Source organism: Vipera berus, assembly GCF_964194415.1.
Source record: "Vipera berus genome assembly, chromosome: 2".
NCBI classification, from domain to species: domain Eukaryota; kingdom Metazoa; phylum Chordata; class Lepidosauria; order Squamata; family Viperidae; genus Vipera; species Vipera berus.
Window position 1 is genome coordinate 193065054 of NC_138203.1, and position 24201 is coordinate 193089254.

Below are 24201 nucleotides of genomic sequence, written 5' to 3' on the forward strand. Positions count from 1 at the left end.
TTTTTAAGTGTTGTTCTTTTTTATTTTTATTTAAAAATACTGTCTTTTCTACTAATATGAAACAGACACCAACATTAATTTACTGTATGGAAATATGAATAATATTGCCTTATTTGAAATATGTGGTTTTTGTTTTTTTCAATCATCAATATTTGTCAGAGTTCGATGAAAGAGATTGTTTGCCTGTTTTTCCACCTCCTAAGGCTTATAAGAGGGATGCGGTGGCTCAGTGGGTTAGGACGCTGAGCTTGTCGATCAGAAGGTCGGCAGTTTGGCGGGTCAAATCCCGAGTGCCGCGTAACAGAGTGAGCGCGCCTGTTACTCGTCCCAGCTTCTGCCAACCTAGCAGTTAGAAAGCACGTAAAAATGCAAGTAGAAAAATAGGGACCACTCCAGTGGGAAGGTAACAGCGTTCCGTGCGCCTTTGGCGTGTAGTCATGCCGGCCACATGACCACGGAGACGTCCTTGGACAAGCGCTGGCTCTTCGGCTTTGAAACGGAGATGAGCACCGGCCCCTAGAGTCGGAAACGACTAGCACGCATGTGCGGGGGAACCTTTACCTTTTAAGGCTTATAAGGCTTCCTCCCTTACTAGTATTGGTGTTCCTTGATTTACAACCACAATTGAGCCCAAAATTTCTGTTGCTAAATAAGACATTTGTTAAGTGAGTTTTGCCCCATTTTACGACATTTCTTGAGACAGTTGTTCAGTGCCATTGATAAGTTAACAATCTGGTTGTTAAGTGAATCTGGCTTCCCCATTGATTTTGCTTGTCAGAAGATTGCAAAAAGTGAGCAATGGGGATGCTGCAAAGGTTGTAACTGTGAAAAGGGTCATAAGCAGTGGTGGGATTCAGCTGGTTCACACCACTTCGGCAGAACCGGTAGCTAATTTTTTGTTGCCCAGGCCCAGAATGGACTTCTGGAAGCAGCATCCACACAGAGAACCGGTTGTTCACATATATGAATCCCACCACTGGTCATAAGTCACTTTTTTCAGTGCTGTTGTAACTTTGAACGATCGCTAAATGAACTGTTGTAAGTCGAGGACTACTTATATAATGTAAATAACTAAGAGTAACTCTGATTTGGGCTACGTGAGGCACTCTTCATTATCTCCACTTGCCACTATTGGCACATGAAAACAAATAATTTTCTGAGTGTGAATCTTGCTCTGCTACAATGGCACCATCTATGTATAACAGCAAAATATAAGCAAGCTTGATGAACTAAAGTTATCCCATTCTGTTTAAATCCAGCCAAAATCAGTATAGCTGGATTTTGTTTCTATCATTATGTCATTTTTTTGCAGATTATTTAAAAAGCTCTTCATTTGCTGATTAATCCAGTTTTTCTCAATATAAAATATTAGTTACAGCTAGCCTTAGTTCATAATTCTTTTGTGTATAGACTAACTAATACACAATATTTTCTTTGTGATTATTCATAATGCAGCATTTTTATGCATTTTCCCAAATACAGTACTTTGTATAAGTCAAGGGCAATAGACATTACAGTAGGCCAATTTCATATTGTATAATATTTAAACCTTTTTGTTCTAAAATAAACATTTTTTCATTCCTAATGGAAACCTCGAAATTTGACAAAATATGAAAATGTTTACTAGAGATAATCTATGGCGGACTGAATATGCTTATTTGGCATGGAATCTTGCTAATTAGAGATGAAATGAATTCAATAGTAGACCTGAGATTTATTTTATCTACAGATATTTTTAGCTAACCAATAAGATTCAGTCTCCTTGAATAATTATAATTTTAAAAAATTGTTTATAAAGCCTGCCATATTGGTTGTTTAGTTTTATCTTCTTTTTGTAATGTTTATTTTCTACATTTCAAATAGAATTCTGGCTATAACACTGTAAGAGACCAGATGGATGGATGGATGACTAAAAATGGGTAAAGGCTGGCACAATCACTGCCAGCTGTAGCATTTTGTTGTTGTTGTTAGTTGTGAAGTCGTGTCTGACCCATCGTGACCCCATGGACAACGTTCCTCCAGGCTTTCCTGTCCTCTACCATCTTCTGGAGTCCATTTAAGCTCACGCCTACTGCTTCAGTGACTCCATCCAGCCACCTCATTCCCTGTCGTCCCATTCTTCTATTGCCCTCAATCTTTCCTGGCATTAGGCTCTTCTTCAGTGGAGGAATTCAATTCATTTTGTCTATGCTTTTTCTTTTCCAAATAAAAAGGGGAAAACCAGGATAATAATAATGCATGCTGCCGGCATCATCTTCCCATCGTCCTGTGCGCCCCCACAGGGAGGGCCTTCTCAGGGTACCGCCGGTTAATGAATGCCGGCGGGTTATTCCCAGGGGAAGGGCGTTCTCTGTGAGTGCGCCTGCCCTATGGAACCAACTACCCACAGAACTTAGGACTGCCCCCGACCTTCACTCATTTCGCCGGGACCTGAAAACTTGGCTCTTCGATCTGTTTGGTCCAGACTGTGGGGTTGTTAATTTAACTGGGTTTTAGATTTTCTCTTGGGGCTTGAATTTAATTTGTTTTAATTGTTTTTAATTTTTTGTATTCATGGTTTTAACTGCCCTGTAAACCGCCCTGAGTCCTATGGGAATAGGGCGGTATACAAATCCAATAAAATAAATAAATAAATAAATAAATAAATAAATAAATAAATAAATAAATAATAATGCATGTAGTGATACAATAGGCCAGGGGTGTCAAACTCAATTTCATTGAGGGCCGCATCAGCATTACGGTTGCCCTCAGGGGGCCGGGTGAATATGGCCGGGGTAGGCATGGCCTACTGGGTGGGCGTGGCTAGAGTGTGTATGGCCTACTGGGTGGGCATGGCCAGCTCTACATCGTTCACGTCAAGGGTGCCTATGGGGGCCTGGGCAGGAGTGGGACAGATCTGAGGGTCTCTGGCAGAAGGAGGGTCTCTGGGCCAGGGCCAAGGCAGTGGGGGCTGTTCCCTCACTGTTTCCAGGATGGCTTCGCGGGCCACATGAAACCACTTCGCGGGCCGAATCCGGCCCCCGGGCCTTGTGTTTGACATGTCTGCAATAGGCAATTTTCAAAGGTGATTCTATTGTGCCTAAAGGGATGATCTACTTCCAATATGATCAGACCACACAGATGTAGGATTCTAGTTTTGATAGTGCCTTAAATGTGAAATGGAAGGCTAGAGTAACAAGAAGGCAACCTCTACTAAGGATGTGTGCTTTAGCTCATATTTCTGTATTTTCTCTCTCACAAAAATCTAGTGTCTTTAATAGTATCTGAGCCACACTGATAACAGCACAGAAAAATAATTGAAGAATAAATGAAGCCATATTGCTGCAAAGAAAGGTGAAGTGCCAGTAACTCTGCACACCCAGCTACCTTAAAATTATTCCAAATACAGATCTGGCATTTTGACTGATGCACAGCACAGAAAAACAGAACTTATGCTAATTTAATAATGAAATATGTTTTATAGCAAAACTTTGTGTTTCTTTTTTTTGCCACATGTGACATTTAGTGTAGAATAATTTTAAGTTTTAATTTAAAAGTCTTAATTTAACAAGGTCCCAGATGAAGTTGCAATATCAATTGGTAATCAGGAAAGGACAAAAATTTCACTATGCTCCAAAGCACAGAAAAGATTTACCTATATTGCAATGTGTCAATCATTCATTTGAACAGTGTGTTCAACTAAGCAGGCTTCTCTAAGTTAGTCCTCCTGAGTTCCGTGGTACCTGTTTTATCATTTATGATCACAATGTTAAGATATCAGAACTTGAAATCTATTCAGTGACTTTTCCTGTAACAGTTCAGCAGTGTCCAGTGCGTATTGTAGTGATGCTGAAGTGATGCACATGCAAAAATTCGTCATGCAAATGCTACAAGTTATGTATGTGTGGTAGACACTGAGATGCAGTATTTCTATTATATTATGAATTGTTTATCATTCCACCTACCAACCCCACCCTAACCCTTTATGCAATCTTGAAAGTCTGATTCTAGCTTCTAAATATTGTCAATTACAAGTTTTATATGCCTTAAAGCCTAGCTAGATTTCCAGTGAAAAACAATAGCAACATTTGGTTTAGCTAACAGGGCTTCTTTATGTATGTTTTTCAAAAAAATAGATAAATGAAGTGTGTGTCTGTCTGTCATTACAATTAATACATTCCCCACCCCAAAAATCTAGTCTAATGTGTTTTTCCTGGTGACATTCTACAGATAAAAATCTGAGATTAGAGTGATAATACCAAGAAGAAGAGACTATGTGCCAAAGAAGACAACATTTTTCTTTTTAAATCACCACTTATTAATCCAGAAACATTGGCACTATTTTTAAAATTTTTGCAATAGATTGTCTCTTGCTCAAAAAACATGCTTCCTTTTATAGTGTCCATATGGTGTTATTTTTACTGCTTTCAGCCTAGAGCTATTTCCTGTTTCCAATAATTTAGTTAGACTCCAAAGCGCCTCTTTCCTTTTTGGCTTCCTCACCAGGTTTACTAAGGCATTATTGTCATTTTAGTGAGACGACGCCAGTGTTGAGGTTTTAATGGGCTGTGAGCAAGAAGTTCAGCTATTTCCTCTGCCTAAGGAGGCCATGATGTCATAAGCTGCTATGAGGCTCTTTATCATATGCTGCTGTTACCGTGGTCTGTGTGGAAAGAATGTAAACAGTACTTTCCAGATGTTCCCAGGGAATCTGCAGGCCCATAAATGGGCTATTTTATGGAAGAATATTATTTTCAATGAGAGGAAAGATGAATCAGGTTGTACAAAATGCAGTATATAGCTTTGATAATGTCAAATGTTAAAGGCTTTTGTTCATGTGCATTTGTCATGTGGTGACTCCAGGTTTGCATGCATATACTTCCCCAAATGTCCCTCCCATCTCCTGGCAAAGAAATGTGTCATGTCAGAAATGCAGAAAGTTATATTTTCTCCAGGCAAATTAATAAGCATTGAAAGGCACTGGATCTTTTTTTTAGCTATACATAAGCATTCTCAAGGCAACATACCGGTACTTAATCTTCAGAACCTTTTTGTGTGCATCAAGACGATGTCCTACATATTGTAACTAAAGTTATCTTTTCATTTCTCACTTGCATGTAGACCTTGCGTAGGTAGCTGGGCATAATTATTTCTTGCCATATGCATGTTTTGTCATGCAGGATTGCTGGCTTGGATTTGATGACTAAATTTAGGCAACATTTAACATTTTTAGTTTTTCATTTTTTTAAGTAGAGGAGGTTGTCAACTATTATTTATTTATTTATTTATTTATTTATTTTAATCCCATTTATATCCCGCCCTTCTCCGAAGACTCAGGGCGGCTTACAATTTAAGCACAAACCAATGTGCTTAGCAATAGCAATAGCCTTCATTCTATGTATATGCCTGCTTATTAGGGCTTTCGCCCCCCCCCAAGCGGCATTATTACAAAGTCAGCTTAATTGCCCCCAACAATCTGGGTCCTCATTTTACCTACCTCGGAAGGATGGAAGGCTGAGTCAACCTTGAGCCTGGTGGGATGCGAACCTGCACTAATTGCAGGCAGCTGGTGTTACTTAAGGAGGCATTAGCCCACTGCTCCACCAAGGCTTAAAGAATTATCCGAGTTATACACTGTTTATAGAATTGTACAGTAGACAGGTAGTCAGTCAAGATGCTGGCCTATTTGTAGAAAACCAAATGATAGTAATCCATTGCAATGATTATTTCTTAAACTTAATATAAATTATATTACAAGTGTGTGGAAGATCAGAAATCTGTAGAGGAGGAGAAATCATAGACATAAAGAAGAGATTGAAGAAAAGCAGACTTTTACCCTTCAATATCGCTATCTTAATTGTTTCTGAAACAAAGTTGTCTTTTTTTAAAAAAAACAACCTTATCTGTTGCCTTTTCTGTTTTTGTTTTTCTTGCCCATGAGTAGTTTTGATTTTTAACTCCTTTGGAGAAAGGGTTTTTCCACATTTGATTATAACTTTTTAAAGTACTGCACTATCTATGCCAGCGATTCTTACAAACAGTAATCCATAACTGTTATACTGGTTCTCAACTTTGTTTTTATTCCTTAATTCCACACTCCAGTGAGATTAACTGGAGCCTCTAGGGGTCCTTGTTTAATAATCAACTGTTTCTGGGGCCCACCACCTCAAACTACAAGTGGAGAATGGAATTTCTGAATGTTCCCCAATACAGATTCCCTATGGAAATAGAAAGTGGGCATTCTTAGGGAGAAACATTCTCCTCAGCATTTCAGATTTCTATGAACCAAGTAATATTCAGTCCAATAAAATCTCACCTGCAGGGATGCATCCCAGAAATACGTTCATTGCCTTATGGGGCGCTTAAGTGGTAACTTGCAAATTGTCTGAGATCACATCCTCAGCATTCAGCAACAAAACAACCTATTTGGAGAAGTGTTCATTTAAAAAAAAAGTTTTGAAATCAGTGGAAATTATTCTGTAGTGTAGCCTCTAGATCAGTGATGGCGACCCTTTTAGAGACCGAGTGCCCAAACTGCAACCCAAAACCCACTTATGTATCATCGGGTGCCGGGTGGGCATGGCTCTTTGGGTGGGTGTGGCCAATTGGGTGGGTGGGCCCATTGAGTGGGCATGGCTGCAGTGGTAACAGCAGACTGGGTGGGAGTAAAAAGTTCAATCAATCAATTCCAACTTTGCGAGAACTTTTTTTTCCCCGTGAGAAGTTGAAATTGATTGATTGATTGAACCTTTTTTTTTTGTACATGGCGGCGGAGGCCTAAAGCGAAAAGGTTTTATAAAACCCAGCTGAAGGCCTAGGACTGGGGTGATGGCGCAACTGCCCATAGAGAGGGCTCTGTGTGCCATCTATGGCACCCGTGCCATAGGTTCGCCACCACAGCTCTAGATAAACAAGGAAGTGAACTAAACCAACAAAAAGTTTTCCCAGCCTGATCTGCTTGAAACAACTCATAATGGAAATACTGTAGGTCATCTGAAATGGGGCCACATGAATAACAGGCTGGTAGAGAGCTGTTGATGGCTTTTCTTGCACCTTGTATAGTAGTGAACGAACTCACTAATAAGCACAGTTAAGCGGTCTGCTTCTGGGCTTAATGAGTGAGCGTGGAGAGGCAGAAGGAAAAAATGGCATCTCTCCATTCTCTCTTTCCCTTGTTCTTTTCATCAGACCTGACTGGCCATAGGTGGAATTTAAAAAAAATGTGGTTGTTCCCTTATACGAGAGAACAAAAAAGTGGTGAAAAATGAATAATTATAATGTTGGAACCATTAATAGAAATATTTGTAGTATTGTAGACTCTGAATCATGAAATGTTCCACCTGTTTTATAATGTTTGTGGATATATTTTTTGGTATGTTTTACAGGTTTGATATTTACAGAAAGGTGCCAAAAGACCTTACCCAGCCAACCTTTACAGGAGCAATTAGTAAGTATCTGTGTCTGTATTTTTTATTATTATTTTTGCCTTTGCAGATTTCAGTGCAGGATTTGAGTTTTTTCTGATCTTTTATGTACTTCAAAGCAGTATTGTGGGCCTTCAGATTGCATATTGGCCTTTAAACTGAGATCTTCCTGAATCCTCCCACAAGGATAATATTTGACATATTTTTTTCCTCCAATTTGGATGTAGGATGAAAGTGAACACGCTGCTCTCAAGCAAATTAATATGAATATTTTTTGCAGAATCTTTATTTTTATCTTTCTTTGTTGCCACGAAGCATAATTTGAGAGTGATTTTTATTATTATTTGGTATCTTTATCCCTTTCTTCATTTCTTCTTTGTAAGTTTTAATTCTATACCATCATTTCAGGGCATTGTATAGAGAACATGCAATCAGGCTGAGAATTTTAATTTTAATTTTAATTGGGGTTTTTTACTTTTTCAGGGACTGTTGTAATTATTTTTAATTGTTTTTAACTTTTGTATTTCTTGTTTTAAATACCCTGTAAACCGCCCTGAGTCCTGCGGGAAAGGGCGGTATATAAATCCAATAAAATAAAATAAAATAAATAAATAAAATCAGAATCATTCTTTATACCTAATATTGCATTTGTCTTCCTGTTCCTTTGTTTGACTGGCTACTTCCCACTAATTGCATATCATCTTCGTTAATTATTGACCCTATTTTTTATTTTACTACATGTACACCTTAAGCATTACATTCCTAAGACATTCAATTTCTTTGCTTTTACTCATGTGCCTAGTTCTTACGTCCATATAAAAATGTGGGCATAAGAATGCTCTTATACATAGCCAATTTCTCTTCTTTCAATCAACATTTATTCCTTGTAACAGATTCTATACCATCTTTTACCTTTTTATCAGCAGTTGTACATGTTAAAACTTGTCCATCCATTTTAGTAAGCTTTCTACCTAGTACATTTATTAATCTATATCATCTACGTAGTTTTTGTTGTCATTTATGTATTATTTGCCGTTCACTCTATTTTTCTTAGTCTTTGATATGTTAATTTTCAGATCCAAATTCCTCAGCTTCAATTTGCAGTCTACGATTTGCTGCAAATCATTCATATTCTCAGGCATTTGCATTTATATTCTGTATATCATCTATATACTACTAAGTATATATAGATAATACACCCCTAATATGAGCAAAAATGTTCCTTTTCGATGTATTCATAAATACATTAAACAACCAAAGTGACATCACCTGTCTTCTCTTTCCTTCTTCACTATGTTGAACCATTTTCTAAGTGTTCCATTTAGTCTCACGTTTTAGTTTCATCATAAGCTATTCTTAGCTTATTTAGTAATCAGTCTTCAACTCCTTATTTGCACAAAAAAGTCCGTAATTCAAACCTATTCATTTTATGATATACTTCTAAAATCAACAAATGACAACAGAATTTTCTTTTGGACATGGATACATTTCTCAGTGAAGAACAAAATGGTTTGTATATCCCTTGTCCCTCATAAATCTTCAGTGTGCTTCTAAAATTATGCTTATTGACACACCTTATACTTTTTCAAACAGAATTCTAGCAGTCATCTTCCTGTGCACAATTTATAAATAAATTCTCCTGCACTTGTTGCACTATACAAATAACGTCTGAACTGGTAGTTTTTGCATTTACTCTTGCTCCCTTTCTCTTTGTACAGGGAACATTTATTCAGTTGTCAGGCATAGATGCAGTCTTCACACAAATGTTAAACAAGTTGCACAACTACTCCTTAAGCAAACCCCATTTGTAATGTAAGATTTTTCAAGTTACACCATATAGGGAATTGTGATGGTGTTAAACTGTGGGGACTGTTGTTGCTAAATGGTGTGGTCGCATTGTACAGTGCGTCACTTAGCCACTGAAATTATGATCCCTATTGCTGTGGTAAATGAAGGACTACTAGGACTACTTTAAAGTTATGAAGGATTTTATATGTTGCATCCCTTTGAGTGCATGAGCATTCAGAAAGATGAATTCAATCATGCTCCAGATATGAGGCGCATTAACTGCTATTGATTATGTGCCATCGTTGTTTTCAATTTCTAGTGATTACATAAATAGACCTTCTCCATGACAATCTGTCCCTAACCTAATTTTTCAAGTCTACCAAGATAGCACCCATTTCTATTGTAATTAAATCCATCCATTTTGCTCTTTTTCTTCTCTTTCCTTCCATCTTTTCCAGCATTAGAGAGAGAGCTAGGTTTTTTTCATAATATGTCTGAAGTAGGATAATTTGAGACCAGTCATTTGTGCCTTGAGTGAGAATTCTTGATTGATTTGTTCAATGATCTGGTGTTGTGGGGGTTTTTTTGGTCTGTCTGTGGAATTCTCAGGAGTCTTCCCCAACACCAAAGTTCAAAAGAATCAATACTCTTCCTATCCTGCTTCTTCAAGGTCCACTTTTCACCTCAGAAGAGTATCATAGAGAATACCACAGTTGCACAATTTTTGTAGGTATAGACACACCTCGGCATTCAGTTATTTTTTCCAAGGCCATTATGGCTGCTCTACTAAGTGCTAATCTGCAGTTTACTATTTCTTGACTGCTTGTTCCTTTACAGTTCATAATTGATCCTAAAAGGCAGAAGCTATCCACCATTTTGATATCTTCATTGCCAATTGTTTTATCTGTTGTCATTTGTTGACATTAAATCTATCTCCCCATTAAACATTTGAAGCCTTAGCAATTTAAATTTTAATTGTTTTATTCAATCCTTAAAAAATTCCTTCTTACTGTCTTTTGGCAGAATATATATATTTTTTTGCATACATGCCCACTGTATTTCACTGAGTAAGGCTACTCAGTATAGTAAATCTACTATATTGGCATTATCTACAGTCTTGCTGTAGAGCAGTGGATCATTCAATGAATTATATCAACATTCCTTTTTCATTATTTGTCTAAAGATGTAGAGCTATTCATTAAAAAGGTGATCTAAATCTACAGTTCTTGGCTTGAACAATATTTACATAACCTTTCAAATGATTCTGGGTAATTTATTAAATATCTTTTCTAAAAATAAGGTGCATTAAATCAGTTTATGTCAGCTGATGGATGTATTCTTGGTTTTGGACTGTACTGTAAGATGCCTACCAATAGCCGTTCCAAGCTTACTGTGTATCATCATGCCAAGCTGCCCATGTTTGGATAAGGTTGCCGTGACATATGCTGTGGCATATGATAGCTAACAACCCAGTGGCACAAACTGAATGACATATTGATAGGAAAGCACTCCAGACAGCTGCTCTGTCACTCCCCAGCTCTTCTGGATGAACTGTATATATTCATGACAACATTGTGTAAAAATATTGTGAAGCTTTGAGGACAGAGGATTCTAGATGCAAATGGAAAATGTGTGATTTATGACATTAAGAATGTATGGTTTATATTCATAATGGACCAAGATATTTTTATAACAATGCTAATTGGAACAATTTACGTTACAAATATAATTTATTGAAAAACTTTGTATTACTTTAGGTGCCCAAACCCTTCTATGCACCATAGAGAGCATCTTGCTCTCTCTATTTAAGGCTTTCCTCCCTTAACTTTTGGGTTGGGGTACAGGAGTGTAGAATCAGGGTCTCCGAGTTCCATTTTAGCTAGTTGGGTTAGATAACACCCTTGGGATCCCTGATTTATTATGGCTGATCCATTGCCACCATTTGAGCTGGTACACTATCTAGATACTGTTAAAACTCACTGTCATGACTTTTAACCGAGCAAAAAGAGTGCATCACAGGGCAACCATTTTTAAACCAGGGTACTTCAAATGAGCCGATTTACAGAATGTGTCCAAAATCTGGGACCCATGACTCCCAAGGGAGTGAAATTTGGAAAGTTGTGGCTGTTTCAGTGGTACTGGCTGCTGCTGTTGCAGTCATGTGGTCGTCATTTTCAAAGTGACAGTTTCTCAGTCAGACTCACAACATCTCATTCCATTTCCCACCCAGCAGCAACCATTTATGTGCCTGCTGGAAAGGAAAAGGGAGGAGGAAGGAACCCTCCCACCCCCCCGCACATGCTTCCCCAGACTCCTTGCACACTTCCGCCAACCCTCCCTGATTTGCACTGCCCCCTGCATGCCTTCCCTGACCTGTGCATCATCTCGTGGGCAGCCCACACACATTTCTCTTTTGTGCTTCTTCCCTCACCCATGTGTTACTTCTTGGGCACCCCCCACACCCTTCCTGATCAATGCTGCCACTCCCCCATGTGCAGTCCATGTAAGGCACCTCTTGCATACTCTTAAGCACTGCCTGGCACCCTTCCCAACCCATGCACATAGGCCATGGGATTGGGACAGCACCTCTGCAAGCCCCACAAGCATTTCTTGACCTGCGCCCTATCCTGTGCCCCTACCCAACCCGCATAGCAACTCTCATGCACCTCCAGGTATCCTTCCCAAGTGTTATGAAACTTGTCATGCACCTCATGTTATTTTTTACCTGCACTCCACAGACACTCCCTCCCACTCTCTCTCCACCTGGCAGCAGCCATTTGCCTGCCTGCTGGACTTGCAACTTCTGGTAGCTTTCCCAATAACTTCCTTCCTATAAACAAAGTACATGGGGAGGCTGGCAGGAATTTGAAGGAGGAGGGAGGAAGATAATGACAGAATAACAAAGAGGGAAGGGAAGGGAGGGGAGGGAAGGAAGGAAGGAAGGAAGGAAGGAAGGAAGGAAGGAAGGAAGGAAGGAAGGAAGGAAGGAAGGAAGGAAGGAAGGAATGTCTAGAATTCTCAGCCTGCTTTACTGACCGAGAGTACTGGATGTATTTGGCATAAATATTCATATAGCTAACCTTCTTGTTCCAACATAAAAATAGTTGTGTTTATTTATAGGCTGGGAAAAGGAAGCCTGTTGTTTCAAGCAGTTGACTCCATTCCCCTAACATTCTGGGTGGGCTAAAATTATCCCTTTGCATCTAGTTTGCTTTTTTTCCTACAAAAATATGTTTATTAAAATGCATGACTTCTATTTAAGGAAAGATGGAGTTAAGGATTTTCCAGGATGGGATGTAGCGTGTCAACAAAAGCAAGAAAAAAAGGATGATATTGGAAGTACAGTTCTGAGAAAAAGAATCGACACATAAGTCTAATAAATAAAATAAACAGATTAAAAAATTTGGATGAACACACCTCAGTACATGTTGGTATAATGAAATTATATTAAAAGAAGAGAGAACAGATACAGCAAGAACAGTCAGTGGGCATAGGATAAAATTTGCTAAGCACATTGGTTTGTGCTTAAATTGTAAGCCGCCCTGAGTCTTCGGAGAAGGGCGGGATATAAATGGGATTAAAATAAATAAATAAATAAATAAATAAATAAATAAATAAATAAATAAATAAATAAATAAATAAATAAATAAATAAATAAAATGCCTACTAATAGAATCAAGCAGATTCTTGTATTATTACAATACATAGGATTTGGCTAAATTTCCTTTGGAGATGACACAGCATCTGCTTTTTTTTTAAATGCTGGATCAAGAACTGTCATCCTAATGTTTCTAGTCTTAGGTGTGGGAAGACCCTGATAAATCAGTTTGTGCAAGTTAATGCTTTTTCCAAACCAGCTTAAAACAATCTGTGCCTTTGTTCAGGTACATGGATACATTCTTAGCAAAATGTCTCCATATGCCTTTTCCCTTCTTTGGGTGGTTTGTGAAGTACAAAACAATTTTTCTTCCTTTCCATCACTTCTGCCTCAAGCTTGATAACATTCTGATTTCTTTAAATCATCTATAATATCAGCACAGTCATTCTCTGGCTGAAAGAACTCTCACACTTTGATCCTATTCAACTGGATTCTTTTAAAGGGGTGTTAATTCCAAATGTTTTCCCACAGAATAATTTGTGGAAGAGTGACATACTTTAGCAGGCATTTAGTTCCTGGAACAGACATTCATTCATGGCAAAAAATGTTACATTCTGACTCTTGTATTTCCTAGCATTTATGGGTGATTGGCTTGTGAGAATTACTAAGTTGCTAGACTGTAACTCAAATATCATGTATTTTTCTTGGTTTAAATGGTGTGATTTCAACTTAAATTGAAATTCATAGAATATATGCCACCCATTACAGTACTGTTTCTTATCTCAGGTTTATTAAAGGCTCTTGGCTGTGGCTGTAACAATTATGAATGTGCCTCCAATTACTTTTCCCCCCTAATGGATAGGTAGACCAATTGACTAAAAGTGATTGCTGCCTGAATCAAGAGGTCATGCCAATCAAAGCACCCTATAGATCAGACATGTCAAACTCCCGATGTCACGTGACATCACGCAACATATTGGAGCTTTTTCCCCATTGCCAGCAATGGGATGGGCATGGTTTTGTCATGACGCGTCTGGCCCATAGGCCAGCAGTTTGACATCCCTGCTATAGATAGACATTACAAACCTGCCTCTTCAGTTCCATGCATGATATACTGTGAAATAAGTGGTCTAGGAGTCTTCCTCGGTGCATGGAGAGTTGACCCAGGGCCTTCCTCTTTATTCACAAGTACTCTACATACAGGGAAGATTGGAACTCTCACAGCTTTTTTATTTATTGTATTTTGATGTATCGCGATAAGTATACACAAACAGAGTGGTCACAAGCTGTATGGCACTACCCTGACACCCATTTTGTATGACAACTATTGCCAATATTTGCTAAAGAGACATTTGAATTTCACCCAGTTAAAATCCCTTATCATAGCCCATACAGCAGTGCATGCTATAGCCTTACAGACAGGAGCACAACATAGATGTTTTCTGGAATTACAGTGAGGGCAAGTTGTTGGAACAGTAAGATTTAGAATCATAGGAGTTCTTTCAAGCTCCAGGATGGGAATGGCTATGGCTATGTGGCTGTGTAAATGAACCCAGCAATTTGCTTCTGGTCTGTAACAACTATTGAGTAAATGCAGTATTGATGCACAGTTCATTTAGAATTGTGTTCCTTTCTTAATCTGGGTTTTTTTTAAGACAAATGTTCCACAATGACTTAAAAAGGGCTGCTGCAATAAAGAGAACACTTCAGCGGCAAGACCTTGTGGTGATGAAGATGGATATTGGAATGTCCTGGCATAGTCTCTGAAGACAGAATGAAGTCACATGGTGCTTAGATGTTCCCCTCCCTCAGTACTGTGGCTTGAAGCATTTCTTCTTTGCCTATTCCATGGTGATTCAGAATGGAGTCAATATGTGAAAAATGTTTGCTTTAATTCATCAATAAATATCATCTCTGTCTCTTTCACTTAGACTAACGCATACGGATTTTGCCACACCCTCATTGCTTTCATTTGAGTCTGCTTCCTTCATTCACAGTCATTCTTCAGTGACTGTTTTGAAACGCATGGAGGTATTTTTTTAAAGATCTTGTTAATCCCACCATAATAATAACTCAAGGCAGTGAACATCTTAATATTCCTTCCTACTCCTACCACCACAACAACCTTGTGAGGTGAATTGGGCTGAGAAAGAGACTGATTGGCCCTAAGTCACCAAGTAGGCTTTCATGCCTAAGGTGGGACTAGAACTCACAGCCTCCTGGTTTCTAGACTGGTGCCTTAACCATACACCAAACTGTTTATATAGAGAGATGTCTAATAGAACACTAATGCTGGTAAGAACCCCAGAGATTTTCAGCTTCCTTCTCCACAAAAAATGTTTATTAAATCCAACTATAGACAGATACAATTAAAGGAAAATTGTGGTGATCTTTGTAATACTAACTTGGGAAGAACTGTGATACAAAGAAAGAATCTAGTCTCATTTTTAATGTTTAATTTTGTGGGAAAAGTTAGCATCTGGAGCTTAATTAGTTGCTGAGGCATGTTCAAGAAATCCTCACCTCCCGCTGCGTAGTGTGAACGTTTGCCTGTCCTACCCGGTCAGGCAGGAATGGTAGGTTGCAGACACTGACAGTTAAAGAAATCCAACTGGTGGTGTCTAGGAAGAAAGCCTTTGCTGCCATTGTCTCTGCCCCATGCAATATTCTGTCCCTGGAGGTAAGGCAGGCCGTGACTCTTTTGGCCTTCTAAAAAGGAGTTAAAACATGGTTTAGGGGGTCTTGAATGGGGAGCTCAAAGGAGCATGGAATTATGGGACTGGTTGGTGCCATAAGAACCTTCCCTTTGGATTTTTAAATAACTTTTCACTAATGTTTCACTGTGTTTCCCTTTTAAAATTTTAATTCTAAACATTTTAATTTTATATAGTGAGGGGGAAAATTATTTCATCCCCTGCTGATTTTGTACATTTGCCCACTGACAAAGAAATGATCACTCTATAATTTTAATGGTAGGTTTAGTGAGACACAGAGTAACAAAAAAAAATAATCCAGAAAAATGCATTTCAAAAAAGTTATTAATTGATTTGCATTTTAATGAGTGAAATAAGTATTTGACCCCTTCGCAAAACATGACTTAGTACTTGGTGGCAAAACCCTTGTTGGCAATCACAGTGGTCAGACATTTCTTGTAGTTGGACACCAGGTTTGCACACATCTCAGGAGGGATTTTGTCCCACTCCTCTTTGCGGATTCTTTCCAAGTAATTAAGGTGTTGAGGCTGACGTTTGACAGTTCGAACCTTTGGCTCCCTCCACAGATTTTCTGTGGGATTAAGGTCTGGAGACTGGCTAGGCCACTCCAGGACCTTAATGTGCTTTTTCTTGAGCCACTCCTTTGTTGCCTTGCCTTGGGTCATTGTCATGCTGGAAAACCCATCCACGACCCATTTTCAATGCCCTGGCTGAGGGAAGGTGGTTCTCACCCAAGATTTGATGGTACATGGCCCTGTCCATCATCCCTTTGATGCAGTGAAGTTGTCCTGTCCCCTTAGCAGAAAAACACCCCCAAGGCATAATGTTTCCACCTCCATGTTTGACTGTGGGAATGGTGTTCTTGGGGTCACAGGCAGTATTCCTCCTCCTAACAAGCCAAGTTGAGTTGATGCCAAAGAGCTCAATTTTATTCTCAACTGACCACACTTTCACTTAGTTCTCCTCTGAATCATTCAGATGTTCATTGGCCTGTACATGTGCTTTCTTGAGCAGGGGGACCTTGCAGGTGCTATAGTATTTCAGTCCTTCACAGCATAGTGTGTTACCAATCGTTTTCTTGGTGACTATGGTCCCAGTTGCCTTGAGTTCATTGACAAGATCCTGCCATGTAGTTCTGGGCTGATTCCTCACCATTCTCATGATCACTGAAACTCCACAAGGTGAGATCTTGCGTGGAGCTCCAGGAAGATTGACAGTTATTTTGTGTTTCTTCCATTTGGAAATAATCACACCAACTGTTGTCACCTTATCACCAAGTTGCTTTGTGATAGTCTTGTAGCCCATTCCAGCCTTGTGTAAGTGTACAATCTTGTCCCTGACATCCTTGGACAGCTCTTTGATATTGGTCATGGTGGAGAGTTTGGAATCTAATTGATTGCTTCTGTGGACAGGTTTCTTTTACACAGGTAACAATTTAAGAGACTGCTCCTAATCTCAGCTCGTTACCTGTATAAAAAATACCTGGAAGCCAGAAATCTTGCTGATTGGTAGAGGATCAAATACTTATTTCACTCATTAAAATGCAATTTATAACTTTTTTGAAATGCATTTTTCAGGATTTTTGTTGTTATTTTGTCTTTCACTGTTAAAATAAACCTACCATTAAAATTACAGACAGATCATTTCTTTGTCAGTGGGCAAAGGTACAAAATCAGCAGGGGATCAAATATTTTTCCCCCTCACTGTATATTTTGGCTTTTTATTGTACACTGCCTAGTCCCTCTTTGAGGGAGATGGGTACTTCAGAAATGTGAAAAATAAATAAATAATAAAACATGTAAACTTAATCAAAATTGGCTTAGAATCACAGTGTTTCCACTGTAACTCAGTTCAAAAGCTGGTATTAATAGGCCTGTGTCACTCAGTATCATCTATCAAAGGTTTACATGCTTGTTTCAACATCCAGGGAACATACGTGTCTCTCAATTCCAGTTGATAGAAAACATGGATTAGAAAAAGTGTTTGTTTTCATGTCTTGCCTCCGTTAGTCAACTTGATGTCCAAAGAAAAATGCATTGGTTATACATCTGAACCACCAGAGCTATTACTTTGGTTTATATATTTCCAGAACTGGTTTCCTATCACCATGTCCATCTCCCAAGCTTTTTTCTTACTTTTCCACTACTGGAATAGCTGTGATGTCTCATTTCTGGAATTCGCTCACCAAAGGAACTCATGTAGCATATTCCACGTTACCTCTTAGGAAACAGCAAAATCAAATCTTTGTATTTCTCTAGACTTAACTATTTTGATGTCTTAATTACTAATAAATACCAAGTGGTTCCTATACTATTTCGCCTTTGCCTGGCTGATTAGTTTTATTGTTTTGTTACTTTTAATGATGTTAATGGGAACCATCTTGGGACAATTTTGATGAAAACATCTATACATTATGAAAACAAAATTGCTCTTTCTGCAGCGAAGACATTTTTATAATGGGACAGCTGCAGCAATGGGAAGCAAAGGAAATTGGCAAAAATTACCTGGAAGAGTGCAAATATCTCCCTGAGGGCAGATTAGTTCTCTCTCACCCTTTTGGGGTCGGTTGTCTATCTCCAATACGTTGCATCCTCTGGTGTCCCATTTTTTTGTGCCTGTCATTCACATTGTGGTGATGATGCTCATATAAATTTGTTTAATAAATAAATAACAAATAATAAGGACTTTTGGTTTAGCCCTTTCAAACAGAAAACAAGGTGGGTTAGAAATAAGAGTGCTGTAAATGGAGCACGTTCTGCTTTTTTGAGAGATAAAGAATTGTAAAAGAAATACAGGGAGTGCAGAATTATTAGGCAAATGAGTATTTTGACCACATCATCCTCTTTATGCATGTTGTCTTACTCCAAGCTGTATAGGCTCGAAAGCCTACTACCAAGTAAGCATATTAGGTGATGTGCATCTCTGTAATGAGAAGGGGTGTGGTCTAATGACATCAACACCCTGTATCAGGTGTGCATAATTATTAGGCAACTTCCTTTCCTTTGGCAAAATGGGTCAAAAGAAGGACTTGACAGGCTCAGAAAAGTCAAAAATAGTGAGATATCTTGCAGAGGGATGCAGCACTCTTAAAATTGCAAAGCTTCTGAAGCGTGATCATCGAACAATCAAGCGTTTCATTCAAAATAGTCAACAGGGTCGCAAGAAGCGTGTGGAGAAACCAAGGCGCAAAATAACTGCCCATGAACTGAGAAAAGTCAAGCGTGCAGCTGCCAAGATGCCACTTGCCACCAGTTTGGCCATATTTCAGAGCTGCAACATCACTGGAGTGCCCAAAAGCACAAGGTGTGCAATACTCAGAGACATGGCCAAGGTAAGAAAGGCTGAAAGACGACCACCACTGAACAAGACACACAAGCTGAAACGTCAAGACTGGGCCAAGAAATATCCCAAGACTGATTTTTCTAAGGTTTTATGGACTGATGAAATGAGAGTGAGTCTTGATGGGCCAGATGGATGGGCCCGTGGCTGGATTGGTAAAGGGCAGAGAGCTCCAGTCCGACTCAGACGCCAGCAAGGTGGAGGTGGAGTACTGGTTTGGGCTGGTATCATCAAAGATGAGCTTGTGGGGCCTTTTCGGGTTGAGGATGGAGTCAAGCTCAACTCCCAGTCCTACTGCCAGTTTCTGGAAGACACCTTCTTCAAGCAGTGGTACAGGAAGAAGTCTGCATCCTTCAAGAAAAACATGATTTTCATGCAGGACAATGCTCCATCACACGCGTCCAAGTACTCCACAGCGTGGCTGGCAAGAAAGGGTATAAAAGAAGGAAATCTAATGACATGGCCTCCTTGTTCACCTGATCTGAACCCCATTGAGAACCTGTGGTCCATCATCAAATGTGAGATTTACAAGGAGGGAAAACAGTACACCTCTCTGAACAGTGTCTGGGAGGCTGTGGTTGCTGCTGCACGCAATGTTGATGGTGAACAGATCAAAACACTGACAGAATCCATGGATGGCAGGCTTTTGAGTGTCCTTGCAAAGAAAGGTGGCTATATTGGTCACTGATTTGTTTTTGTTATGTTTTTGAATGACAGAAATGTATATTTGTGAATGTTGAGATGTTATATTGGTTTCACTGGTAAAAATAAATAATTGAAATGGGTATATATTTGTTTTTTGTTAAGTTGCCTAATAATTATGCACAGTAATAGTCACCTGCACACACAGATATCCCCCTAAAATAGCTATAACTAAAAACAAACTAAAAACTACTTCCAAAAATATTCAGCTTTGATATTAATGAGTTTTTTGGGTTCATTGAGAACATGGTTGTTGTTCAATAATAAAATTAATCCTCACAAATACAACTTGCCTAATAATTCTGCACTCCCTGTAGGTAAGACAATTGCAGTGGACAGAGAATAGTATATGAACTTGGCTTTAGCTCTTTGCTCACTTAGGAATCATGTTTTTTGTTTTATTTTAACCTTTACATTATAAAAGGTGATTGTAAGGAAAAATGGAACAACTTTTGAGTCATATTAAGAACATCCAGGATGGAGAAAGATGAATAGCTAAAGAAGAACATCTTAGAGTTAATACTTCCTAGTGCTGATTTCATGGATTAAGCATCTGTCTCTTATTATCCTGACGATCCTCTATTTTTAGCCTGTTTATATAATATACTATTTTAAATCTGTTTATAGTAGAATGTTTTAAAAAGGGCTTTTTATTCATGTTTCTTTGGGTGCCAGAATGTAGTTCTAAATTATCTGAGAGTGCATTTTTCTTGCAGCCAACTTAAGACTCCTGTTAAAATTGCTTTTAATAGTTAACTATACTAGTAGGAGAATGATTTCTATCAGCCTTGGGGATTCTGTAGGAGGTGGGAAAAATCCTTAGTTTTGATTTTTATAGACATTGGGGTTTGGGGAAGCATTTCCATACAGCAAAGCAATATTTAAATACAGAAGGCAAATTGAGATCTAGGTTAGAAGAGTCAGGAAATATTTTTAAGAAAAGACTCTAGTAGCATTCAAGCAGTTGAGTGATAACATTGCCATTATGGAATCAGGTTGGTTGGAGGGGGTGGGGACTTTTAGATTTTTGAGGAAGGAGTGAATTTAACTTTTATTCACCCATTTCTTTTCCAGTTTCTATTTGCTGCTGTTTCTTTATATTGTTTCTATTCCTGTCTGAGCTTACTGGATTCATAGCCACTGAAATGTAAGTACGAGCCATTATTCTTGACACTTCTCACTTTTAAAAAATATATACTGCTCAAAAAAATAAAGGGAACAGAAAATAAGACATCCTACTATTAAATACAGTACACTGTGTTGTTTAAGTGTTCCCTTTATTTTTTTGAGCAGTATATAATCTTTTTATCTGATGGTAAGGTGTGTTTCTTAAAGCATGCATCTAAATACTGACTCTTGTCTGCCTTCATCCTGGCACCAAAACATTTCCCCCTCCCCTCTTACTCCCTGTCCCGCCTCCTGACCAGGCGTCCATTGTCTACCTTCTTTCAATCAACAAACAAGCCTTGCAGTTTTGGATTAGCCCAATTATTTATAAGGGCAAGCTAGAATTCCTCCCGAAGGCACTCTGACTACAATGCAGAAAGCGTGGTGAATAGAATGTGAAGGATGTGTGTATATAATGTAAGTTTTTACTTGTGGCTCTTACTTGTGTATAGTGCGCACTGTGGACAGCACTTAATTTCGTTGTGAGATACACAATGACAATAAAGATTATTCTGTTCTGTTGATCCACTGAAGCTTCTCTTGCTGTTCTTGAAGGTGTATCAGAGCACGATAACAGCTGCTTTGTACAAATTGGGCTGAACAAGCTAGACAACATCCCAAAGTTTAATCAGTTTTAATCAGAGCGGAACAACAATGACAAAGTGGGAAGCAAAGAGTCTCAGAGTAGACAAGTTCATGTTCTTAACATAGTGCAGGTGTTCTCCAGATTCCTGTTTGGAGAAAAACTACGAAAAATATTATTGTGACTGGGCCAGATAAAGCCCACCTTGAGAGGATAGCTAATGCTTTGATTCAATCATGTCCATGTGACCTCTCCCTTCTCATGGCTATATGATTTTGATAAATACATTTTAAACCCTGGAGGCATACTTCGTATTCTCTTTTACATAGGCACATGTGCATGTGCGCATACACCCACACAGAGATTCCCATATTCTGTAGTAATTGATCTTTACAATATTTACAAATGCAGGTTTGATGTAACTATGCTCAGTACTTGAAGATTCTGTTGTTAGCTAATTCCTAGAGATAGTACTGTAGTTAAATTGCGCTGATGGAATCTGGCAGGATCTGGGAATAAGCAGATGTACATTGTACTTTTTTATTGACATATTGCAAGTCCGTAATTATTTTTCCGGAAGGGACACAGTGGCTCAGTGGGTTAGGACGCTGAGCTTGTCGATCAGAAGATCGGCAGTTTGGCGGGTCGAATCCCGAGTGCCGCGTAACAGAGTGAGTGCCTGTTAGTCGTCCCAGCTTCTGCCAACCTAGCAGTTCGAAAGCACGTAAAAATACAAGTAGAAAAATAGGGACCACTGTGGTGGGAAAGTAACAGTGTTCCATGCGCCTTTGGTGTCTAGTCATGCCGGCCACATGACCACGGAGACGTCCCCGGACAAGCGCTGGCTCTTCGGCTTTGAAACGGAGATGAGCACCGTCCCCTAGAGTCGGAAACGACTAGCACGCATGTGCGGGGGAACCTTTACCTTGATTATTTTTCCTGTGTCTGGTTTGTGTTCTTCTGTTTGTTTCTTTGTTTAAAACAGTTATCCTCTTTAGTGCAAAAATGCCGGAGTGATTAAAACAAAAGAGACCTTACAAGAGAGAAGGCAAAGGACTGGAAAGAAAAATCATAAGAGAACTCAGTCACAAACTTATAAATAGTTGATAGGCTTTCCAGGGTTGCTCAGACGTTCCCCATTTCCTTTTAAAATCAGTACCATTGCTGATCTTCTTCCAAGGGCAGATTCTTAGGCTACATAGCTGAAATAATGTCTATTGCTGGAGGCAGTAAACAGTCTATCTTAACTGATCTCCAAAAGGCTAAATTGTGTTGCACTTAATAAGGGTTTTGGATTAAGAGCACCAAGAAACATTTGGGCTATAGACTTGAATAAAGAGTTGAAAATATTTCAGAAGGCAACAGGAAATCCATACTGTTGCCATAAAACAATGTAGATAAAGTCAACTTGAGGTTGACTTTACATGAGATGAAATGATAGAATTTCATTCCAAATGGTGCAATAACCTAGCAAGAGCCTTTTCCTTTCTACGTTGATGATCAGTGGGTAGTAAATTTGGGTGTACATTGGAGATGGAAACTGAGTCAAATCAGCCTCTTTGGCTAGAATCTGTGGTTCCACAAAGCAAAATAAGATCTCTAGCAAAGGATTCAAACCACCTATAAAGAGCTAAAGCTACAGCATCATGAATGACAGTGCCCAGCTTTGAGTTATGCACAAGAAAAGAAAGGACCTCTTTTAATTGACAGTAATGAAAGTAAGTGAAACATTTATGGATTCCTCACATGCTTACCTGATAATGTGAGCATTATATTATATAATTGGGAAAAGTACATTTTATTTAATGATAGTGTATATTTTAATTTGTAGTGTTTTAAAGCTTAACATATAATTTGCAAACAAGCTAATTATATTTTATACTTAAAACAATTCCTATTTCATTCATATACACATACAAGAGAGAGAGAGAGACAGACAGACAGACAGACATTATACAGTATCTTTCCTACCAATGGCTACATCAGTTTTGACAAAGTGAGGAGCATATGAGTGTACAGTGTGGAATTTCATCATCAAGAGGGAGAGAAGGACTATCCACTTCCATTGTGCATATGTTTTTTATATAATTGCTGATATAAATTCCTTGAAAAAGGCCACATACAAGTATAAAAATAGTGGAATGGAAAAATGAAGAAGTGCGCATGTCACCACAATCTCTCATTTTTTTCTATAAGTGGAATTTTAGAAACAATTATTATAATAAGATACAGGTAGTCCTCAACTTACAACTACAATTAGAACCGGAAAATTCATGGTTAAGCTGCACGGTCATTAATTGAGGCCTCCGATTTTACAATCTTTTTGCTGCAGTCATTAAGCGAATCGCTGGGGCCATTAAGTAAGACATGTGATTGCAGTTTATGACTTTCTCTGCCAGCTTCCCTGTCGACTTCGATTGTCAGAATTGCAGTAATGTGATTGCAGGATATTGCAACCATCGTAGTGGTTGCCAAACACCCAAATTATGATCATATGACAATGGGGTTGATGTGACAATCGTAACTTTGAGGATGGGTCGTAAATCACTTTTTTCAGTGATGTCTTAATTTGGAACCATGGTTAAACAAATTGAGGACTACCTGGATAAAAAAGCCTTTACTGGGTAATAAGCAGTCATTCAGCATTAACATCTGAGCTGCCCATAGCAAGTAAGGTTATGTTGTAATAGCTTCCTCAGTTACTTGATTTTGACTATAATAACTGAGCATGGATGACTATAATGAGTATAGTATTCCTTATTGGCATGTATCTTACAATTCTACCTCTCCCTTTTCTCTGGCCATTTTTCATTCCAGCTACTTGTAGCAATCTAGTGGAAGAGATAGTATTAATATTCAGGTTTTTCTGTACTTTATGTGCAAAGCGCTAATGATTACCCAATAAGG

The 24201-nt window shown here is 38.7% G+C and overlaps 1 protein-coding gene across 1 annotated transcript in view; it reads left to right on the forward strand.

Moving 5' to 3' along the window:
* The window catches only part of ERGIC1 (endoplasmic reticulum-golgi intermediate compartment 1), an 86611-nt gene that overhangs the window by 26384 nt on the left and 36026 nt on the right, over positions 1-24201 (forward strand). The window contains exons 2-3 of the mRNA XM_081319664.1: positions 7365-7426; positions 20619-20691. Coding sequence (XP_081175790.1) covers positions 7365-7426; positions 20619-20691 — 135 coding nt within the window. The remainder of the gene's footprint in view (positions 1-7364; positions 7427-20618; positions 20692-24201) is intronic.